The sequence below is a fragment of the Cyanistes caeruleus genome, chromosome 1 (genome assembly GCF_971803275.1).
Source record: "Cyanistes caeruleus chromosome 1, bCyaCae1.hap1.1, whole genome shotgun sequence".
NCBI lineage: Eukaryota > Metazoa > Chordata > Aves > Passeriformes > Paridae > Cyanistes > Cyanistes caeruleus.
This window is the reverse complement of record NC_141701.1, coordinates 152765845-152784021: the sequence shown is the minus strand read 5'-3', so window position 1 is coordinate 152784021 and position 18177 is coordinate 152765845. Positions and strand designations below refer to the sequence as shown.

The 18177-nt window shown below is 57.7% G+C and overlaps 1 protein-coding gene across 3 annotated transcripts in view; it reads right to left on the bottom strand.

Moving 5' to 3' along the window:
* Window positions 1-18177, bottom strand: part of AGAP3 (ArfGAP with GTPase domain, ankyrin repeat and PH domain 3) — a 111870-nt gene that overhangs the window by 44198 nt on the left and 49495 nt on the right. For 2 of the 3 annotated variants that reach the window (XM_086852556.1, XM_086852487.1), the window contains exons 7-9: window positions 16941-17068; window positions 9123-9278; window positions 5079-5171 (exon numbers count right to left, since the gene is read on the bottom strand). In XM_086852556.1, coding sequence (XP_086708682.1) covers window positions 5079-5171; window positions 9123-9278; window positions 16941-17068 — 377 coding nt within the window. Of the gene's footprint in view, window positions 1-5078; window positions 5172-5532; window positions 6579-9122; window positions 9279-16940; window positions 17069-18177 lie in introns of those variants that run through there. The other variant, XM_086852643.1, reaches the window with a different exon arrangement.

The window sequence follows — 18177 nt, the reverse complement described above, 5'->3', positions numbered from 1 at the left end:
CTGTACCATGCCACTCCAACCTCTGCACAACACCTGCACTGGTGGGCACTGGTCCTCCCCACTGGAGATGGGATCCTGATGTCCCTGCACGTCCCAGATGAGATGGCAGCCGTGCCATGCCATGCCAGGGCAGGACAGCTGCCTGGGTCCTGCGTCCCCTCCTCCCACACACAGCCAGCAGTACCTGTGTTTTCTGTGGGCCTCTGGACCCACCTGACACCACAGCTGGGCCACACATTCCCCACACAGCATGTGAAAATGGTTGCTCCTCCTGCCACACAAAGCCAGTTTAACATCCACCAGCTCACCCAGGTAAATGGTGAGTTCTCTCTAATTCAAAATATTTGTTTGGTATCTCTCAAACAGATCTGCTCCAGACCAGGCTGAAGTTACAGATCTAACTCAAAGTCACTGCGTGGAATTCTCTGGCTTCTGATTGCGACAATTCCTTCTGGGCACAGTGATCTCTTCTGGGCATGAAGATTCCTCCAGGGCATGTAATGATCCCTTCTGGGCATGATGATTCCCCTTCTGGCCTTAAACCCAGCTCGGTTCCAGCCTGACCTGCCCTTTTGCAGCATCCTGCAGAACAGCTCCTCTCCTCGATCTGACTTCAACCTGATGCAGCTTGATGCTACAAAACACCAGCACTTGCAGCCTGCCCCAAACACAAGCTGCCTGCACAGAACAGTTTGGCTGCAGTTAGGCAGGCCTCAAACCCGGCAAACTGAAGCACAATCGAAGTCAAAGCCATAAAGGAGGACCCTACAGCCTGTCTTTGCAAGCCAGAAGGAACAGGAGGCCAAAGGGGGAAGGAGCCACGGCAGAGGCCATCCATCCACGCTCCTGTGCACGCTCCCCACGAGCCTCCCAGCCAGGCTCCCTGCGAGACCCCTGTGCCGGTGCCCTCCCTCTGCACCCTGTGGGAAGAGTTCCAGGAAATAACTCTTCCACAAGTTTCTTCCCGTGTCACACACAGAGGGAGGGGAGTCTGAACCCTCTTGCTCTCCCGGCATTCTGTGCCCGTGTGCGGCTCCGCGCCGCGCCGCGCTGAGCTGGTGCACACTAAAAGCAGCAGCAGCAGCAATATGCAGCGTAATGAAGCAGGCAGCAGCGATGGCCCCCAGAGGACTCGTTTACTCCACAAATCTCCCTTCCACTCACTTTTTGCTAAGAATTTTAACACCAAACTTAATTGTGAAGTCGCGTATTGATTGGAAAATGCAAATGGCAATTTAAATGTAATCTAAGCTCCCAGCATGATCCCAGCTCCCAAGGAGGAGGAGTCACCCGCCTTGGGCCCTGCTGGAGTGCACGGCCCGAGCAGAGCCAGGCCAGGGGCCAGGGGACCCCCGGGCTGCCAGCATGCCCCGTGCAGCCTTCCCAGGAAGATCTGGTAGATGTGCAATTAGCAGCTCATTCCTGGCAACAAACAGCTGAGGAAGCTTCATCTCCCAGCCTAATTAACCCACTTCTCAAGACAAGTGTCCAGCTATGAGAGAACTCTTCCAGCCTTGCAGGACTGTCACCAAAGGGATGCTGTGGCACATGGACCCCGAGTTCCTGGCACAGGGCAGCCCTGGCAGAGGCACCAGCTGCCTGGAGGGTGCATAGGTGCTGTCCCAGGTGTGGAGCACCCACAGTCTCACCTGTTCCCTTGGGGAGTTCCATCTTTTCCAGACACGCATAAGGGAGACAGAACAGGTCACACAGAGATGCTGCGCTGAAGAAGGCAGTGACAAGTGACAACCAAGCACCCTGTAGTAGCAACACACATCCCTCTCTCAGCCAAAGCTTCCCAATGTTCCTCTTTATGCAGCACCCAGCCCAGCCTTCTGCTTCCTGGCTCCATGCAAACCCCAGGCCTCGCATGCTGAGGAGGGCTGCCAGAGCTTCTCAATGCTTGTTCTGTCCTCACAGGGACCAGGGAGGGATCATGGATCACAGCAATTGCAGCCATGGGTGTCATGGGTGAGCCTGCTGCCCCACAGCACTCGCTGCCTTCAGCCCTCGGTTGGCAATGCAAGCACACACCAACCTCGTTCTCCCATGTAGAGGAACCCAACTGCTCCTGCTGCCAGCAGCCCCAGCACCAAACATACCAGCCCAGCAGTGCCCATGCCAAGGGAAGCCAACAGTCCAATGCTGGCCACAAACCCAGACAGGAGATCCCACCCATTTGCCACTCACAGCCCCAAACCCACCCATGGCTGGGCAGGACCAGCGAGCGATCTGCGAGGAAAACCAACCAAAGGCCCCACTCTCCACTGCCTCTCAGAGACAGCAAGCAATGACACCCCCACCATCCTCCAGAAGGGGCAGGTCCATAGCAGAGACCAGAGCAGCCATCCCCTGTCCCGAATCTTTGTGATACACAGCTACACCTCCAGGGAGTCTTTGCTCCTCTTGCCATTGATGGTACCAAGCCATCACTCCTTGTGGCGTAGGGCCACGGCAGGAATGAGCCAAGCTGTAGTGCTAACCTCACTGTGGACCCCCGACAAACCCTTCCCCACAAGCCACGTGTCAGTATCTGCTGGCACAAGCTAGTGTCCACCTTTTCAACACCACTTCCCCCCACGTATGTTCCTCTGAAAACACTGCCAGGATCTCTGATCTCTGTGAAATTGCCTCTCACAGCTTTGGATAGAAGAGGTGCCAGTCCTGAACCCAGCATGGACCTGGATCTCCCATGGGAACTCTGCTCCAGGCTCTCCTTGTGAGCTGCTGCTGCCATGAACTGGTCCCACTGCTTAGCCCTGAACCAGGCAGCAGCACAGCATCTCCTCCTCCTTGCAAAGCCCAGAAAACATGTACAGCTTGTGTTTGCAGGCCTGGGCCTCTGCTGCTCCCAGTTCTCCCCATTTCACACAGGAACGCATGGAATGATTTAATCCCACTAAAGCAGCACAGTGTCTGGCAGAGCAGGCAAGGCCAGGCCTTGTCAGCAGCAATGAAGACAGAGGAGCAGGTAAAGCAATTACTCTGCTCTGCCAAGTGGAGGGAGATCCTGGAAAAAGGCACCCAAAGGTCCAGGCACAAAAGGCTGTCGGGTCCCTCTCAGGACCAGCCCTCCAGCAGGCAGCAACAGGACCTGGGGAACCAAGTCAGGTCTCACTGAGGGCTCCAGCTGCTCTCCACTCAGCCTCTCCTACCTCATCACAGAATGAGCCACCCACTGCTTCTCCTGCTGCCCAGGTTGGGCTGACCCCAGACCAGAGCATATGGGCACTGCCACTGCAAACCAACGACCCACCACAAACAACAACCCACCTCACAGCAAAGACTCACCACAAACAACAGCCCACTGCACAGCAACAACCCACTGCATACCAACAACAACCCACTGGACACCAACAACAACCCACCACAAACAACAACCCACATCGCACCAAAGACTCACCACAAACAACAGCCCACTGCACAGCAACAACAACCCACTGCATGCCAACAACAACCCACTGCATGCCAACAACAACCCACTGCACAGCAACAACGACCCACTGGACAGCAACAACGACCTACCACAAACAACAACCCACCTCACAGCAAAGACTCACCACAAACAACAGCCCACTGCACAGCAACAACAGCCCACTGCATGCCAACAACAACCCACTGCACAGCAACAACCCACTGGACACCACCAACAACCCACCACAAACAACAACCCACATCGCACCAAAGACTCACCACAAACAACAGCCCACTGGACAGCAACAACAATGATCCACTGCACACCAACAATGATCCACTGCACACCAACAATGATCCACTGCACACCAACAATGATCCACTGCACACCAACAGGCCCTGTGCTGCAGAGAGCAGGGCATGGCCCAGCACGTAGCTGGGCTGCCTCTTCCTGCTGGGGCTGTGCCAAACTTGGGCACCTCAGGAATAGAGCCCCCATGTGTGAGATGCCACAGTCCCCACCCTGCCATTGCTTCTCCTGTCACTGTTCCCTCTGGCCCAGAGCTGACCCTCCCAACCTGCCTTCCCAACACCACCCTCCTTCCAGCACAGTTCCCTGCCCGGGGCACCAACAGCCCTGCACAAACCTGCCCCAGGATTAGTCCATGGGCACGGAAGGGCAGGAGCTTTGGCAGCTCCAGCAGTGAGCAGGGTCTCACTCTTCTGACCCACCACTCCACTCCTCAGCTAGCCTGGCCTCACTGAGTCCTTCCCTATGGAATCTCAGCATGGAACTGTACCAGACAGCCAGAACCTGGTGGGGATGTAGACTCCACTCTCCTGCCTCATGTCCCAGCACTCCTGCAATGCCGAGACACAACTGGCCCTGTGCAACTTGGCCCTGGCAGTGTTGGGGGGCACATGGGGCACACAGGGCCCAGCAGGGGTTAAATGGATCCACAACGGGGGCACAACGTGCAAGGCAGGAGCACAACCAGGCACTGCCAGATCAGCCTCTGCTGTAATGCAAGGAAATCCTGATGGAAACACCATCCAGCCAATCCACACCACTTGGCTCGCTTGGACATCACCCGGCACAGCTTGCCAGTGACTGACACAGGGGCAGACAACACTCCGGGTTGGATCCAGACAGTTCAAGCTTCCCTGGAAGCCGAGAGGCAGGAGCAGAATGCGCTGCTGCTGGAGGAAGCAGTGCCTCCCTTAGGCTCCCAGCGGCTCACGGTGTGGGCACTGTGCTCAGCTTTTCACAGTAGCCCATGAAGAGGGGACTCCCCTTCGTGTCCTGCTAGGAGCAGGAGTAGGAGAGGAAAGGAAAGGGAGAGGAGCAGGGAAGGAGCAGAGAGAGGCTGCGGCGGGGGCTGCAGCGGGCGTGGGGCATGGATGCCATCTGCTGGAACCGCTCTGCAGCCGCTGCCGCAGCCCCTAGCACCACCCTGCCACAGCCCCCACAGCCCCCAGCACAGCCCCCCACCCGCCCAGGGCACAGGGTCCACAGCTGCACCCCCAGCCCCACGCTCGCTGCCGGAGCTGCGGGCGTGCAGCCCCTCGGAGCACGGGGGCACCAGCCGGCCCCCAGCGGGGCTGCCCCAGCCCACGGGCCCCAGCCCCTGCTCTCACAGCGGGGCCAAGGGGGAGCTCCGAACCTGCTTCATGGGAATGGCCCGCCCGCTGCCAATACTGTCCGCTTTACACTCCGGCACCTTCTTGTCGCGCTCCGGGTCCGCGCCCTTCCGAGACTGGAAGAGAAGAGACACAGGTGCGTTAGAGCCGGGCACAGGAGACCCAAACGCACGGTCCCGTGTCCCCAGCAGGCTCCAGAGCAGTCTGCTCTCCCCCAGGCCAGCTCTCCCAGCGCACAGCGCAGCCGGGCCCTCGCCCGGCCCCTCTAGGGACACTCGGGACACTCCAGCCCCCCAGCAAGCTCTCCTCTCCCCCCTCGGCAAGCAGAGCTGTCCTCCTCCTGGCAGAGCGGGGCTATGTGGGCCCCCCCTCCCGTGGGGCACACAGGACCATGGCGACAGACAGAAATGGCATGGGATGCAGGTGGAGCATGGATGGAAGCAGGAGAGGCTCAGGCAGTGAAGGAACTCACACCTCTACTAATCCAACAGATTTATTCTGGTAACACACTTGCACCATACAAAGTAGCACAGGTCACCGGGCAAAGATACCAGCCCCTTACAAAAGAGCATGGACAATAAATATCTACCACACGTCTAGAGCGGCGAGAGCGGGACCCACCAGCACCCGAGGGCCGCGGGGAGAGCAAACTCCGATAAATACAATATGAAATTTACAGTCTGTTGAGCAGAACTCATTCAAAGTGCTTAGGACAGAGGGAAATACCAAGTCATACATGGCATGGAGCACAACCAATACATTCAGAATCACAACAATGGCAGGAGGCAGCGGCAGCATCTCTCTGGAGCGTCCTACACACCCCCTCAGTCCAGGAGGGCCCCGTGTGCTTTGGATCAGAAAGGGATACGAGCCCCGCGCGCCTGGGACACCGATTCACCAGATTATGGGCCCAGAACCAAACAAAGAGATCGAAAGAGAAGAAAACTAAAGAGACACAGATGGCTGCTTGGCTGCGAGGAGAAGAGGAGGAGGAGCAGGAGTCCATGCAGGCTGCAGAGGTGCAGGAGGGAAGAAGGAGCGGAGCGCTAGCGGCAGGCGCTGCAGCGGCTCCCGCAGGCAGCAGCAAAGCGTCTTTTGGCCCATCCAGCTCCATGCGCGGCTGTCGCCCGGTCCCGGTGCGTCTGCAGGTCTTCCCGTCCCAGGAGGGTCGTCCGCCTGGCATCCCCGAGAAAGGGCAGTGCCTAGACAGCATCCAGCAGGCCCAGAAATGTCCCAGCTTAAAGTGCAGGCGCAGGCCGTCTCAGCGCTTCCTAGACTTTACATTGGGGGGATTTAAAAGGCTCCTGCGTGTCTCCGAGGGGGGGACCCATGCTGGCTGGAGGGCGGGCGAGCCTCTAATCTTAGATCAATCCCAGTGCCCATCCCTTATCCGGCCCTGGAGAGGCAATGAAAAGTGAGAGAATTTGTACAGAGGTGCCGTGTGTAACCACCTGGATCTTCTAATTTGGAAGGAGTTGGAAAGGCCTTTTTGTTGATGAAAAGTTGGAAACAGTGGCACATATCTGCAAATATCGAAAGAATAAAGAGTTTGGCAAGTTATACTCAGAACACGGACACGAGTCTGTCAGTGATGGGTGCCAGTGGACAGCACGGACAGGCCACGGAGTGGGCGCCGGCGGCAGCAGCAGTCGGGGCTGGGGGTCAGGAGTGGGTGGGCGCCTCGAGGCGCGGGTGGGCGCAGAGTTTGTCTCCACCTGGAGCTCTGGGGCACGCAGACCCCCCAGGGGGGAATGCGATCCAGTGGGGAGTGGGAGGGGAGCAGGAGAGGAGCTAGAGCAGGAGAGAGGAGAAGGAGAGGAGAAGAGAGAAGGAGAAGAGTAGAAGAGGAGAGGAGAAGGAGGAAGAGGAGGAAAACAGGGAGGAGGGGGAGGAAAGGAGAAGGAGGAGAGGAAAAGAGGAGCAAAGGAGCAAACGTAGCTCGGGACTGGGGCTGCAGCGGCTCCCAGAGCCGGGCTGAGCACTGTACCTCAGAAAGGCCTGTGCCCACCTGGGGACCCCACGAGGATGAAGGCTGCTGGCTACACCTGTGCTGCCTGCCTGGGTAAAGCTAATGGCAGAAAACAGCCTGCCCTTTCCTTCGCTTCCCTTCCCGCCCTGCCTGGTCCTGTCCCACTGTGGGAGGTGTCAGGAGCTGCTGCTGCTGCCACGACCAGATGGGTGAAGACGTCAACGTGAGCCATGGATGTGCACCAGCACACGAGCAAGCAGGTGAGGTGAGCCCCAGCCCCGCGGCGAGTGAGCGCGCGCTGCCGAGCACAGGTGAGCCCGCGGCGGAGAGCAAGCGTGAGCCCGGGATGAGCGAGCACGTGAGAGCCCTACACGCATGATGGAGCCCACAGCGAACAAGCGCAAGCCGCGCGGCAAGCCGCCCTCCTCCTCCCCCAGCGCGTGCCCACCCCAGTGAGCGAGCATGAGACCCCATGAGGGGCTCCAGAGAGCATGAACATGAGCCGGCGGCGAGTCCAGAGGCGTTGGCGCGCAGCCAGCGGGATGGGTGGTGGCACCGCGCGAGCACGAGGCACAGAACGGCGGGGCGGAGGGGCGAGCGGCCGCCAGCGCTGCGTGCAGTGGGAGCACGGCCACGGGACAGCTACAGGGCATTCCAGAGGCTGTGAGCACACGGAGGGGAAGGCAGCGAGGGAACGACCATGCGCTGGCAGTGGCGACCTGCTGCGAGGGGCAGCGTGCGCCGGCAGGACGGACGGGGTGAGCGAGGGCCTGGGGCGTGCACAGAGAGCTGGGGCCGCACCAGATGCAGCCGGGGGGAATGTACAGAGTACTCGGGAGGTCAGCGCAGAAGCTTCCAGGGTATCAGAAGCCAGGGGAGATGGGCACATTCCCGGCACAAAGGAGTGGGGAATCTGGGATGCCAATGGTGCAGTGAGAGGAATGGGGCAGAGGACACTGAATTTGTGTGGTCTGGGCTCAGAGCGAGAGCGGCTGGTCACAAGGGTGACACGGTACAACAGGTACAAAGGCTTTGTGGTGGCCGGTTCCACAAACAGCAGACACGGTGTGCTGAGCAATGGTGGCTGGAAAGCACATTAAGATGGGGAGAGGAGCAAGGCTGGAGTCTGCACATGTACACAGGGAACAGAGGCTACACCTACACTAGACACGGGACTGGGACACGTGTGCGCTCACAGCGAGGGGACACTCATGGCTGTGCTCAGAGCAAGGGTGAGTGTGAGGGCAGGACTGTGCACACCGCGTGGACAGCGTGTGCATGGTGTGAGAGCGTGCAGAGAGGCAGGCTGCAAGGCAACCAGCGCAGCTGAGGGCTGCAAATGCACCCTGCTCCACCTGGGGCCCACAGCTTTACTGCTTCCTCTCTGTCTTCCCTCCCTCCTCACCCACAGCAGCTCCCATGTGTGCTGCTCAAGTCACGCAGGATTCAGGAACGGGAGTGAGTGGGGCCCCATGCCAGGTGCTGAGCTCTGCACAGCACCACTGGGCACAGCATCACCGGCACCAAACAGGAGGCCAAGTGACCAGGGGCTCCGTGCCACGCTCAGGGTATGAGCCCCAAGGAGAAGAGAGCAGAGTCACTGGTGCTGTGCACGCACAGCTGCGCTCCCTGTAAAGAGCAGGAGCTCACACACACTACACACCCACACGAGTGCACCCTTGCACACTCATGTGTGTGAGGAACGTCCTGCTCCCAGACGCTGCCCATGCACGCACACCCTGCCTGAGGCAGCCTGCAGCACCACGGGCCCTGCACACGCACAGGGGCCCTCCCACGCGCACGCACGCTCCTGCATCCCGGCCCTCCTGCATCCCCAGCCCTCCTGCATCCCCAGCCCTCCTGCATCCTGGCCCTCCTGCATCCCAGCCCTCCTGCATCCCAGCCCTCCTGCATCCCAGCCCTCCTGCATCCCAGCCCTCCTGCATCCCCAGCCCTCCTGCATCCCCGGCCCTCCTGTGGCGCAGCACGGGCTGCTGTGCAGGAGAACCTGTGGGCTCAGGCTGCTGTGACCCGCTCCCCTGCCCTCTCCTGTGCTCAAAACCTTCCCCAGAGCCCCTGGGCTCCCTGTGCTGCTTACCGTGAAGATGTTGGAGCGCCGCTTGGACTGCTTGCGGATGGGGGTGGGGGTGTTGGAGGCAGCGATGGTCTCAATCCGCAGCTCCCGCTGGCTGATGCTTGGGGTGGAGGGCACAGAGGAGGAGTAGTCACTGAAGGCTCCTCCACCGTTGGTGGCCTGCAGGAGGAGATGGATGGTCAGAGAGGTCAGAGACAGGCTACCTGGGGGCAGGACTGCAGGAACACCACCTGCTCTGCGTGGCCTCGTGCCAGGGCACCGAGTGCTGCACAGGTCTGGGACTGGGTCGCATCCAAAAAATCGTGGAATCGTTTCTGTTGGAAGGGACCTTAAAGATCACTTAGTTCCAACCCCCTGCCACGGGCAAGGACAACTTCCACTATACCAGATTGCTACAAGCCCAAATCAACCTGGCCTTGAACACTTCCAGAGACGGGGAGCTCACAACCTCTCTGGGCAACACAGAGAGACATACAATGCCAGGCACTGCTCCTGCTCAACAGAGGGGCTTGTGAAGCCTTTCCTCTCTTTCTGCTCTATTTTTTTCACCAGTAAAATGTTCAAGTTCTGAAATCAAAGAGAAGGGCAGCAAATGTCCAGAGAAACGCAGCTGAAGCCCTTCCAAACATAGGTGTGGAACAAGGCCTGAGGCAGCAGGGTCCCACGTGGCTGTGTCCAGCAGAGGGGCACAGCTAGGGCACCTCCACCTGCTCCCAGAACAGAGAACCAGAGTCTCTCTCCTTGGGCAGTCATACCCTTCCTCTCCCTGAGCCCATCAGATATGAGGCTGCGAGGCAGCCCAAAGCGTGCCCAGCTCCAAGTCCCACTCACCCACTGTGTGTCTCACGAGGACAGCCGTGATGGCAATGGGGACGCGTGTCCCCAGGACTCCAGCCTTCACCTTGCCCGTGTCCTGAAGCACAGAGTGCCACACCCCAAGCCCAAGCTCTGCTGCTGGTTTGGAGGTCTGTCTGAGCAGACCCTGAGGCTGGCACACACCTCCCATGCCTGCAGACCACCACAGCCACGGCTGTAGTGGCCTGTGCCTGGAAACACAAGGGGCTTCCCTAAAACCTCACTGGACTTCATGGCAACAGGAAGATCCAACTGTGCAGCCATGTCACCAACACAGCTGTTCCAGACAAGGCTGCTCACTCCCACCCTGCTCATGCCAGCAGTGTGGGCAGCCACTGGACAGCAGCTCAGGGACAGGCCAGAAACAGCTTGGAAACAGCTCAGGTCTGCAGCCCAGGACATGTCACTATGACACGGCACACGGCAGCCTGAGCTCCCTGGCAGCTCTGAACAGTATTTCAGAAACACGTGGAGGAGCTGCCCCTAGAAGGGCAGGTGAGTTCCAGCACCCCAGAAGGGACAGCCTCCTCCTCCTCCTCCCAGCTCCACGCTCGCAGAGTGGTGGCTTCAATGGCCCAGTGACTTCCTCCATCCCACCAACACTCTGAGCAGGAATGGAGCCCACACAGGGTGATGATCTGCTGCAGGGGCTCCACGAGAGACCCCCATCCCCAGTGGGATCAGAGCCTTATTCTGACACAAGCAGTTCAGAGAAGTATGAAAGGGGCTGCACAGGCAGAGCAGTGACCATGATCCACAGCCCAGTCTCAGAAAGAGGTGCAACCTTCACTGAGCCACTCATCTTGGACAAGAGATGTGGGAGAACACACAATGAGAACTTGAGAGAGGAAAAAGCCACTCAAGCAGCATTTCAGCTTCCTCCTCACGAAGGCAGAGCAAGGAAAAGAACTCCATGCTATAAGCAGGTGGGTAGCTCTGACAATCTCAGCCTGTCTGGAATCAGAAACATTTCTGAAATCCTGAAACACAGAAAAAGAGGGAACCTGGTCTGGTTGTGCTTTTCCACAAGTACAAGAGGCTAGGAACTCTGTCCGGAGAAGGGAATGTCACCTGGGAGCTCCTCTGCAGGGTGAGGAACCCTGTGCTGGACAAGAAGGTTCTGCTGTCCCAGGGAAGGGGGACCACCAGGGACACAAAGGGGCGAAGCAACATGTCACCTGCCAGTGACTTCTGAGCCTTCAACAGAGACAGCTCCTGTCAATCCCAGAGCCAACACCCACACAGGAGTTTGTGATGAAGGAAGAGCTGCAGAGAGCCAGGGCCACTGAGTGCACACATGCACAGTCTGTGTTCAGCTGATTCACCATATGTGAACTAGGTCAAAGAAAGTGAAATATTCCAAGTGTTAGGAAGAGAAGGAGGATGCAGCAACACAGACAACCTGCTACATGGGACAGTGAGCTGGGCATGGCTGCCCCTCCAAGACCAGTTCCTGGCCATGCTTGGCATGTCTCGGTGACCTTGGCAGCATGTTCATGATGCTGTGACTGTGGGGAGGAGCCAGTTCTGAGGAGGCTGCAGAGTCTGAGCTCCTGCCAGAGCAGCTGTAACAAACCCTGTAGATGCAGGTGATGGACATGAAAGCATCAAGGAAGAAATTCTGCTACATCCTGGTTTATATTTCACTTACTCCCTGCAGTCCTGTGTGTCATTTCTGTCTGGCCAGAATAACTTCCCTTAGCCTGTAAGTCTGCCTTGTCCTGGAACCAAGGTTACTGTCCTTGAGTGACGAAGGACACTGGCCTCTGAGCCTCCCGTGTCCCACAGAGCAAGCCTCAGGAAGGGCTCTGGGGCTGGAGGATGGCTCACACCAGGCTATGAAGGCAAGCTATGATGAGTTTGGGGGCAGAGGAGAAAATCCTTCAAAGACAGAGAGTGGTTCAGGATTGCCTGAGCCACAACTGCTCTGCTGGAGCAGGGAGCTCCAGAACTTCTGTGGGATCCAGGGACACAGGACAAATCTCAGGGATGTAGGAGAACCCTGACAAGATGACAGGTCTGGGCCAGTACCATGTGTCTGCTGTTGGCAGGTACTTTGCTGGTGGACCTGAACAAGCGCCTGTGGTCACCACTGGAATCTGAGAACACAGCAGAACACCTGTGGGACAAATCCTTCCCATCAGCGTGTAACCGGTGGAGGAGCATCCATCAACAGTGCCACGGGGTGCCTGGGGAGGGCAGAACACAGCTGGAGCTCAGGGCAGCAATTCCTGGCCTAACAAGGTCTGAGACAGAAAAAGTAGTTTGGGCAGGGCTCTGAGTGGAAGAGCACAAAGAGCAAACACCAACCTGGTGTCTGCAGGAAGAAGAGAGAAGCCAGAGGAGCATATGGACGATGGAAAGTGGGCAGGAGCAGAGCAGGCAACGGGACACGGGCTTCCAGGAGGAAATGCCAACACCTGCTGCTGCAGCTCCTGAGCTCTGACGGAACGTGCCGCAGCAGGCCCGTGAGTGCTGTTACCAGCTCAGGTGAGCTGCCCTTGGGGCTTCATTTCACTTGCAAACTTTGATTTTCCACCTCCTTCATCTGATCTCTCACTGAAGTCTGGATGAAGGCCCTCCAAGTGGCCCCAAAGAGCCCGTGCAGGAAGGCAGACCGAGGCCATCGGAGAAGAGCCATGATACCGGGCAGCCCAGAGCACAGCGGGGATGGCAGCAGCTCCCAAGGCCCAGGGGAGCACCCAGCTCCCTCCACCAGCCTGTCAGGTACCTGTGTAACCTCCTCCAGCTGCTGAGAAGCAGTTTCTTGGCAGAAAGACAAACTGCCATCCCACAGCAAACACAACAGTGACTCACCCACAGCCTGGGGAACTCCCAAAGGCATCCCAGAGGCCCCGAAGAAAGACTGAGAACGGGGCAGCAAAAGAGAGGAAATCAGGTAGAACAACTCTGCAGGTGTTGCAAGCACCCACTGGCCTGAGAAACTCCCATCCCCTCCCTGTAGGCAAGGGCCAGGAGCTGCCAGCAGGGAGCAGGGTGGGAGGCAGGGCCAAGTGAGGAGTGGGATTCCCAAAGCCATCCAAGCTGCTCTCTCAGCAGCAGGGGTGGACAAGATACAGACAGGACAGCCCAAGGCAGCAGGCAAGAGCTTTCCCTGGGGAGCTGGGCTCTGGGGAGTACAAGGTGCCTGCTCCAGCCGGTGCAGACCCACACACCTCAAGCCACTGGGAAGGCCAAAGGGACAGATCTGTGTCCCCAAGGGAGGACTCCAGGGCTGGCCCTGGCTCCTGCCGTACCAGATTGATGCTGAACACAGGACGCAGGGTCAGGGACCCGCTGAGCACATCTAGTGACTCATGAGAGCTGGTGGAAAACACTGACCAGGGCTGACCTGCTCCTGCAGCTCCCTCTCCCTCCCCATGGATGGAGCAATGTCCTCCAGGCTCCAGGCACTGCTGCAGAATAAGAGAAAAAGCCCCAAACTCCCAAAGGCAAAAAATGAAACTAGGGCATTTGGCTGGTTCCCAAGACAATCATCCACTGTGCAAGGAGAACAGGACACATCCACAGCACCACTGTCCCAGGAGAAGAGAATCCTCCAGACATATGGGTAACAAAATCACCAGGGTCCTCTGGAGTCCCTCCTCTCCCAGTAACCATGCAGAACTGGTCCAACTGACAGACCAGACAAGCAGTGGCCATTTCCAAGTTAGTTTGGCTCAGCCAGTAGTGTAAAGCTATTTCCAGAAGAGTTGTGCCCAAAACAAGAGATAGAACAGGGCTGGGTTCCAGCTTCTACCTACCATAAGAAGCCCTTTGAGGGGGCCCCCTTGTTTCCATTCCAAGAAAAGTGCCTTTGCAGCTGGAAGCTCCCCGCAGTTTGGGCCAGACCAGGCTCACAGCAGGACTGCCAATCCCAGTTCCAGGGGCTCCTCCTGCCCCTAAATGCCAATCCTGTTGTTCCAGGGCCTCATCCTGTCCCACTCAGCCAGTCCCACTGTTCCAGACTCCTCCTGCCCTCCCAGGCAGTACTGGAAGGGAATCCTTCTGTCCCACGTGCATGTCTCACCTGTGCACACTGATACCTGTGGCACAAGGCAAACAAAAGCTCCTAATTGTGTTTTTTCTCTGGCTTCTCTCCACCTCATCTCCATGTTAAGTCCTGTGCTCCTTAACTCTTTTTCCTGTTTTCTCTGTGTCAGTTATGGCTCTCTGACTTGCAAAAGCAAACGAGAAACCCTGGTGAGAGCCCCAGGCCCTGAGGTATGACAGAGTTCAGCTCTGCTCCACCCACACCTCGTCACTCTCCCGCTGGTCCTTCCTGGCAGAGCGAGCCTGTCTACCCCCTCCCAGAGCTGCCCCAGCACGGACTGCTGGGCCAGGAGCAGGGGACACCAGGGCACTGCTCCCCAGTACCCACCTGGGCAGCCTGAGCACACACCTGGCTGTGCGGGCTGCTCTGCCCAGTTCCCTGTCAGAACCATCACTTATGGGTGAATTTGTTTCCCAAAGCCACATGGATTTTCCCTGAGGGTGGTGGGGAGCAGCTCCAGAATCTCACTTCTGAGCCCATGCAAGAACAGGTAAACAAACACTTTGTGGCATTTTAGCATCACTCACCATTGCTTCACTATTTTTAGAAGTGTCTTTAGTAATGGGGGAGAGAAGGGCAAAGATCACTGCACGGGCCATTGGCACCACGAGGGTTTGTGGTGGGACCACACAAGACCCCAGGAACACAACTGGACTTTGATCACCCCTGTGGGGCCCAGGGCTGCTGAGGGCAGGAGGGGCACGGCTTGGACAGGCACAGAGCAGGTCCAGGGAGGGGCACAAGCTGCAATCCCTGTGAGCTGCACACTGCATTACTTCCCTTCACAGCTCTGCTTCCCACCACAGCTCCCTACGTCCCTCCAGCCAAGCCAGGAGCACAGCAAGGTACAGAGCAAAGGTCTGTCCCCGAGCAGGTGGCCAGAATTCACCTCTACACAGACATCTGCAAGCCATGCTGAGAGCTGCTCTGTGGGAAGGAAAAGCAGGGACAGCTCTGAGCCATCACCTCACAAAGCTCATGACATGCACTTAGAAAATTCTTCCAAAATTTACTTCCCCACAGTCAGCCCTAAATTCACCTTTTTTGTTGAGTGCCACATTTCCTTAGGGAGCTCTTCCACATTACACCTGTGTATTTCAGGTCAGGTTTGGCCTATCCCTGCACTCATTCCTCAGCTAACTCAGTCAAGTGCTTACTTTCCCCCTACTTTGGGGTCTCTTCCCTCCCACGCATTTTTGCTACTCCTTCAGGTTCCATGCAGTCACATGAGTGACTGGATTCAGACTGGGGAACCCAGAGGGTCTGACAGCACAGGGAACACTTTTCAGCTTCATGGTAAACACACTGCCCGCCTGGCACAGCCAGTGCCAAGGACACGTGTTTACTGGAACTCTTCTCACACTTTGGACATGAAATAAAACACTAAACAAGTGTACAGCTCCCCTCAGAAATGCTGACTTTGGCCATCAGCCTCTTGCTTCCTTTGCAGGATACATGGCCGCTCCTTCCCAACCAGGCTCATACTGTACAGAGTTTGCTAATAAAACCCTCAAATTACCAGAGACACTCAAATCTGTATTTCCCTGGGACTTTGCTCTCCGCCTTGGATGTCTCCCACTGAACTTGTCCCCAGCTTTCTGGACACAAGCACACTATGACAGAACCTGGCTTTGCAGCCTTCCCCAGCAGCCAAGCAGAGTTTACCTGAACTTGCTGGTGTCCTGGTGACCTGGAGCACCAGGCACAGGTCTCTGCAAAAGCCTGCACTCACCTACTTGCAACCCAGCTTTAGAAGCCTCTACAACCAGGTAGCTGTTGGTGCAGATATGGCTCAGGTCTGTGCAGGGACAGGCTCCCGTGGTGGGCCCAGGAGGTTCTGACACACAAGAGTTTCAAAGGCAATCTCCTTAACAAAAACTCATCAGCTACATGTGCTGTCCCTCAGTCACAGGCAGCCTTCCTGCAGCCCCTGTCACAGCTCCTGTGATTCCATATGCCTGTTGCTCCAGAGGTGGAATCTGTTGCCTGGGGAGCAATGGAGCCCAGGATCTCTCCTTTCTTCCTCACCAGTCACCCAGCCAGTATTTCTGCGGGCACTGGGGATGTAGCAAAGCTTGAATGCAGTGAGGTGGTTGCCCAAAGGCTCTCCTTCCCCAGCCCCTCAGCATGGAGCTTGTCCTGCCCTCAGCTCTGCTCCAGGACCACAGAACAAACACCTACGGCATCACTATCTTCCCCACACCACGACCTTGGCAACCGTTACCAACAGCACAGAGCCCTTCCTGTGGCAGAGGGGAGGGAACCTCCTTCCCTGTTCTGCTCCTTCAGATCACCACTGAACCCACCTTTCCACACGTCCATCCTCTCTCAGAAGCCCCTCAGAAGCCCTCAGATGCATGTGCACACAGACCATCAGCTTCCCGAGTCCAGGAGAAGCAGGAGCTGAGCAGCCCAGCTGGGGCAGCCAGGGCATCACGCTCTCACACACACACTGTGCTGCCCAAGAGCTCCCCACACACTGCTCATGGCTCTGCTGCGTGTCTGCCAAAGCACGACACGCTCTGGGGACCCTGGGCCAGACCCAAAGGCTTAGACATGAAACTTGACCTCAAGGCAAGCAAACTGCTACACAATCATAAAATCATGGAGTGCTCTGGATTGGAAGGGACCTTCAAGTATATCTCACTCCACCTCCTGCCATGGGCAGGGACATCCTCCCCTAGACCCAGCTGCTCCAAGCCCTGCTGCTCCAACCTGGCCTTGGACACTTCCAGAGATGGGGCAGCCCCAGCTCCTCTGGGCTATGCCAGAAGGACCAGGGTGACAGCACTCTGCTCTTCCAAAGAGCAGCCCAGAGCAGCGGTGCAAGTCTGAGCCTGAACTGCTGGGTACTGAGCTGAGGGTGGGGAGAGCACAAGAAGACCTTGGCTTTCCCCATTCCCATTCCCCACCTGGTTGATGTGGACAGAAGGAATGGAGGCTGCGGAAACAGATGAGTGGCTGGGTGAGTTGGGCAGGGACTTGCAGGGGCCGATGGACAGCTGGTGCTTCTTCCGGAGAGCCACCACCTTCTGAGCCACTGGAAAAGGGAGAAAGGGACAGGGTCAGAGTTCAGAAAGCAGCTTCCTCCACCCACAGATTTCTGGAGGGCTTCAGTGAGACCCAGGGCCTTCCCTGCACTGCTCAGGCTGCGTCCCCAGAGGCCACCTGCCCTCTCGGGCATCACAAAGAACAGCAACTCCCCGCCATGGACACCACAGAGACACTACGAGCCCTGGTCTGCTATGAGCTACAGGCCTGCTGCAGGACCATCCCTGGGCAGTCCAGCACTTCTCAGTCAGCCCTCCTGGCAACTCCAGGAGCCAGGTACTGGACAGAGCTGCCTCGGCAAATGCCAGCTCCATCAGTCTGGGCCCTGTGGGTCTGTAAGGTGACACCCTGAGGAGTTCTCTGTAGAATCCCTGGTGGGTCACTAGGGACCTTTGCATGCTCTTCCTCTGTCCAGACTTGGGCTGCTGGGTTTGCTCTGAAGCACAGTGATACTCAGGTGCTGGTACTCACAGCAGCACTGGGCAGTGGGGCTGCTCAGGCTCTGCGGGCAGGACACACCTCACTGGCTGCACAGCAGAGCTGTGAGTGGCAACCAGAGAAACTGGAACAAAGACTGGTGTAAGGGATGGCAGAAATTAGCCCAGAAAAGTCTGACTGTTCAGGAGGTAGAAGAGACTGGGCCCAGCACACAGAAAGGTAAAAAAGGTCACCTCAAGGTGCCTCATTTCAGGACTGGGGGAGATGTTGTCTCTCCAGTGTGGCCTCACTGGCCCCATGGTTAATTCCTCATTAGCGGCAGTGGTGTGGAACAGCTGATGGGCAGAGCCTCTGCCAGGCTCCCTGCCCACCACAGCAGGGCTGAAGGCTTTTCCTGGGTATTTCCTGGGGGCCAGAGCTCACGGTGTGCCCAGCCAGCACTGGGATGGGAGATGTCCCCTGGGCAGGGGATCCAGAGCCTCCCTGGGAGCTCGTGCTGGATGTTCCCTGTGTTTGAGGGGGACAATGGAGAGCAGCAACGCCACCAGCACCTCAGCCACAGCTCCTGGGCTATGGAGCTGCTGGCTGTCCTCTCCTGCCCTCCCCAGTGCTCAGGGCAGAGGAAAGGCAGGACCATGCACTTGGGATCTGCAGCAGAGG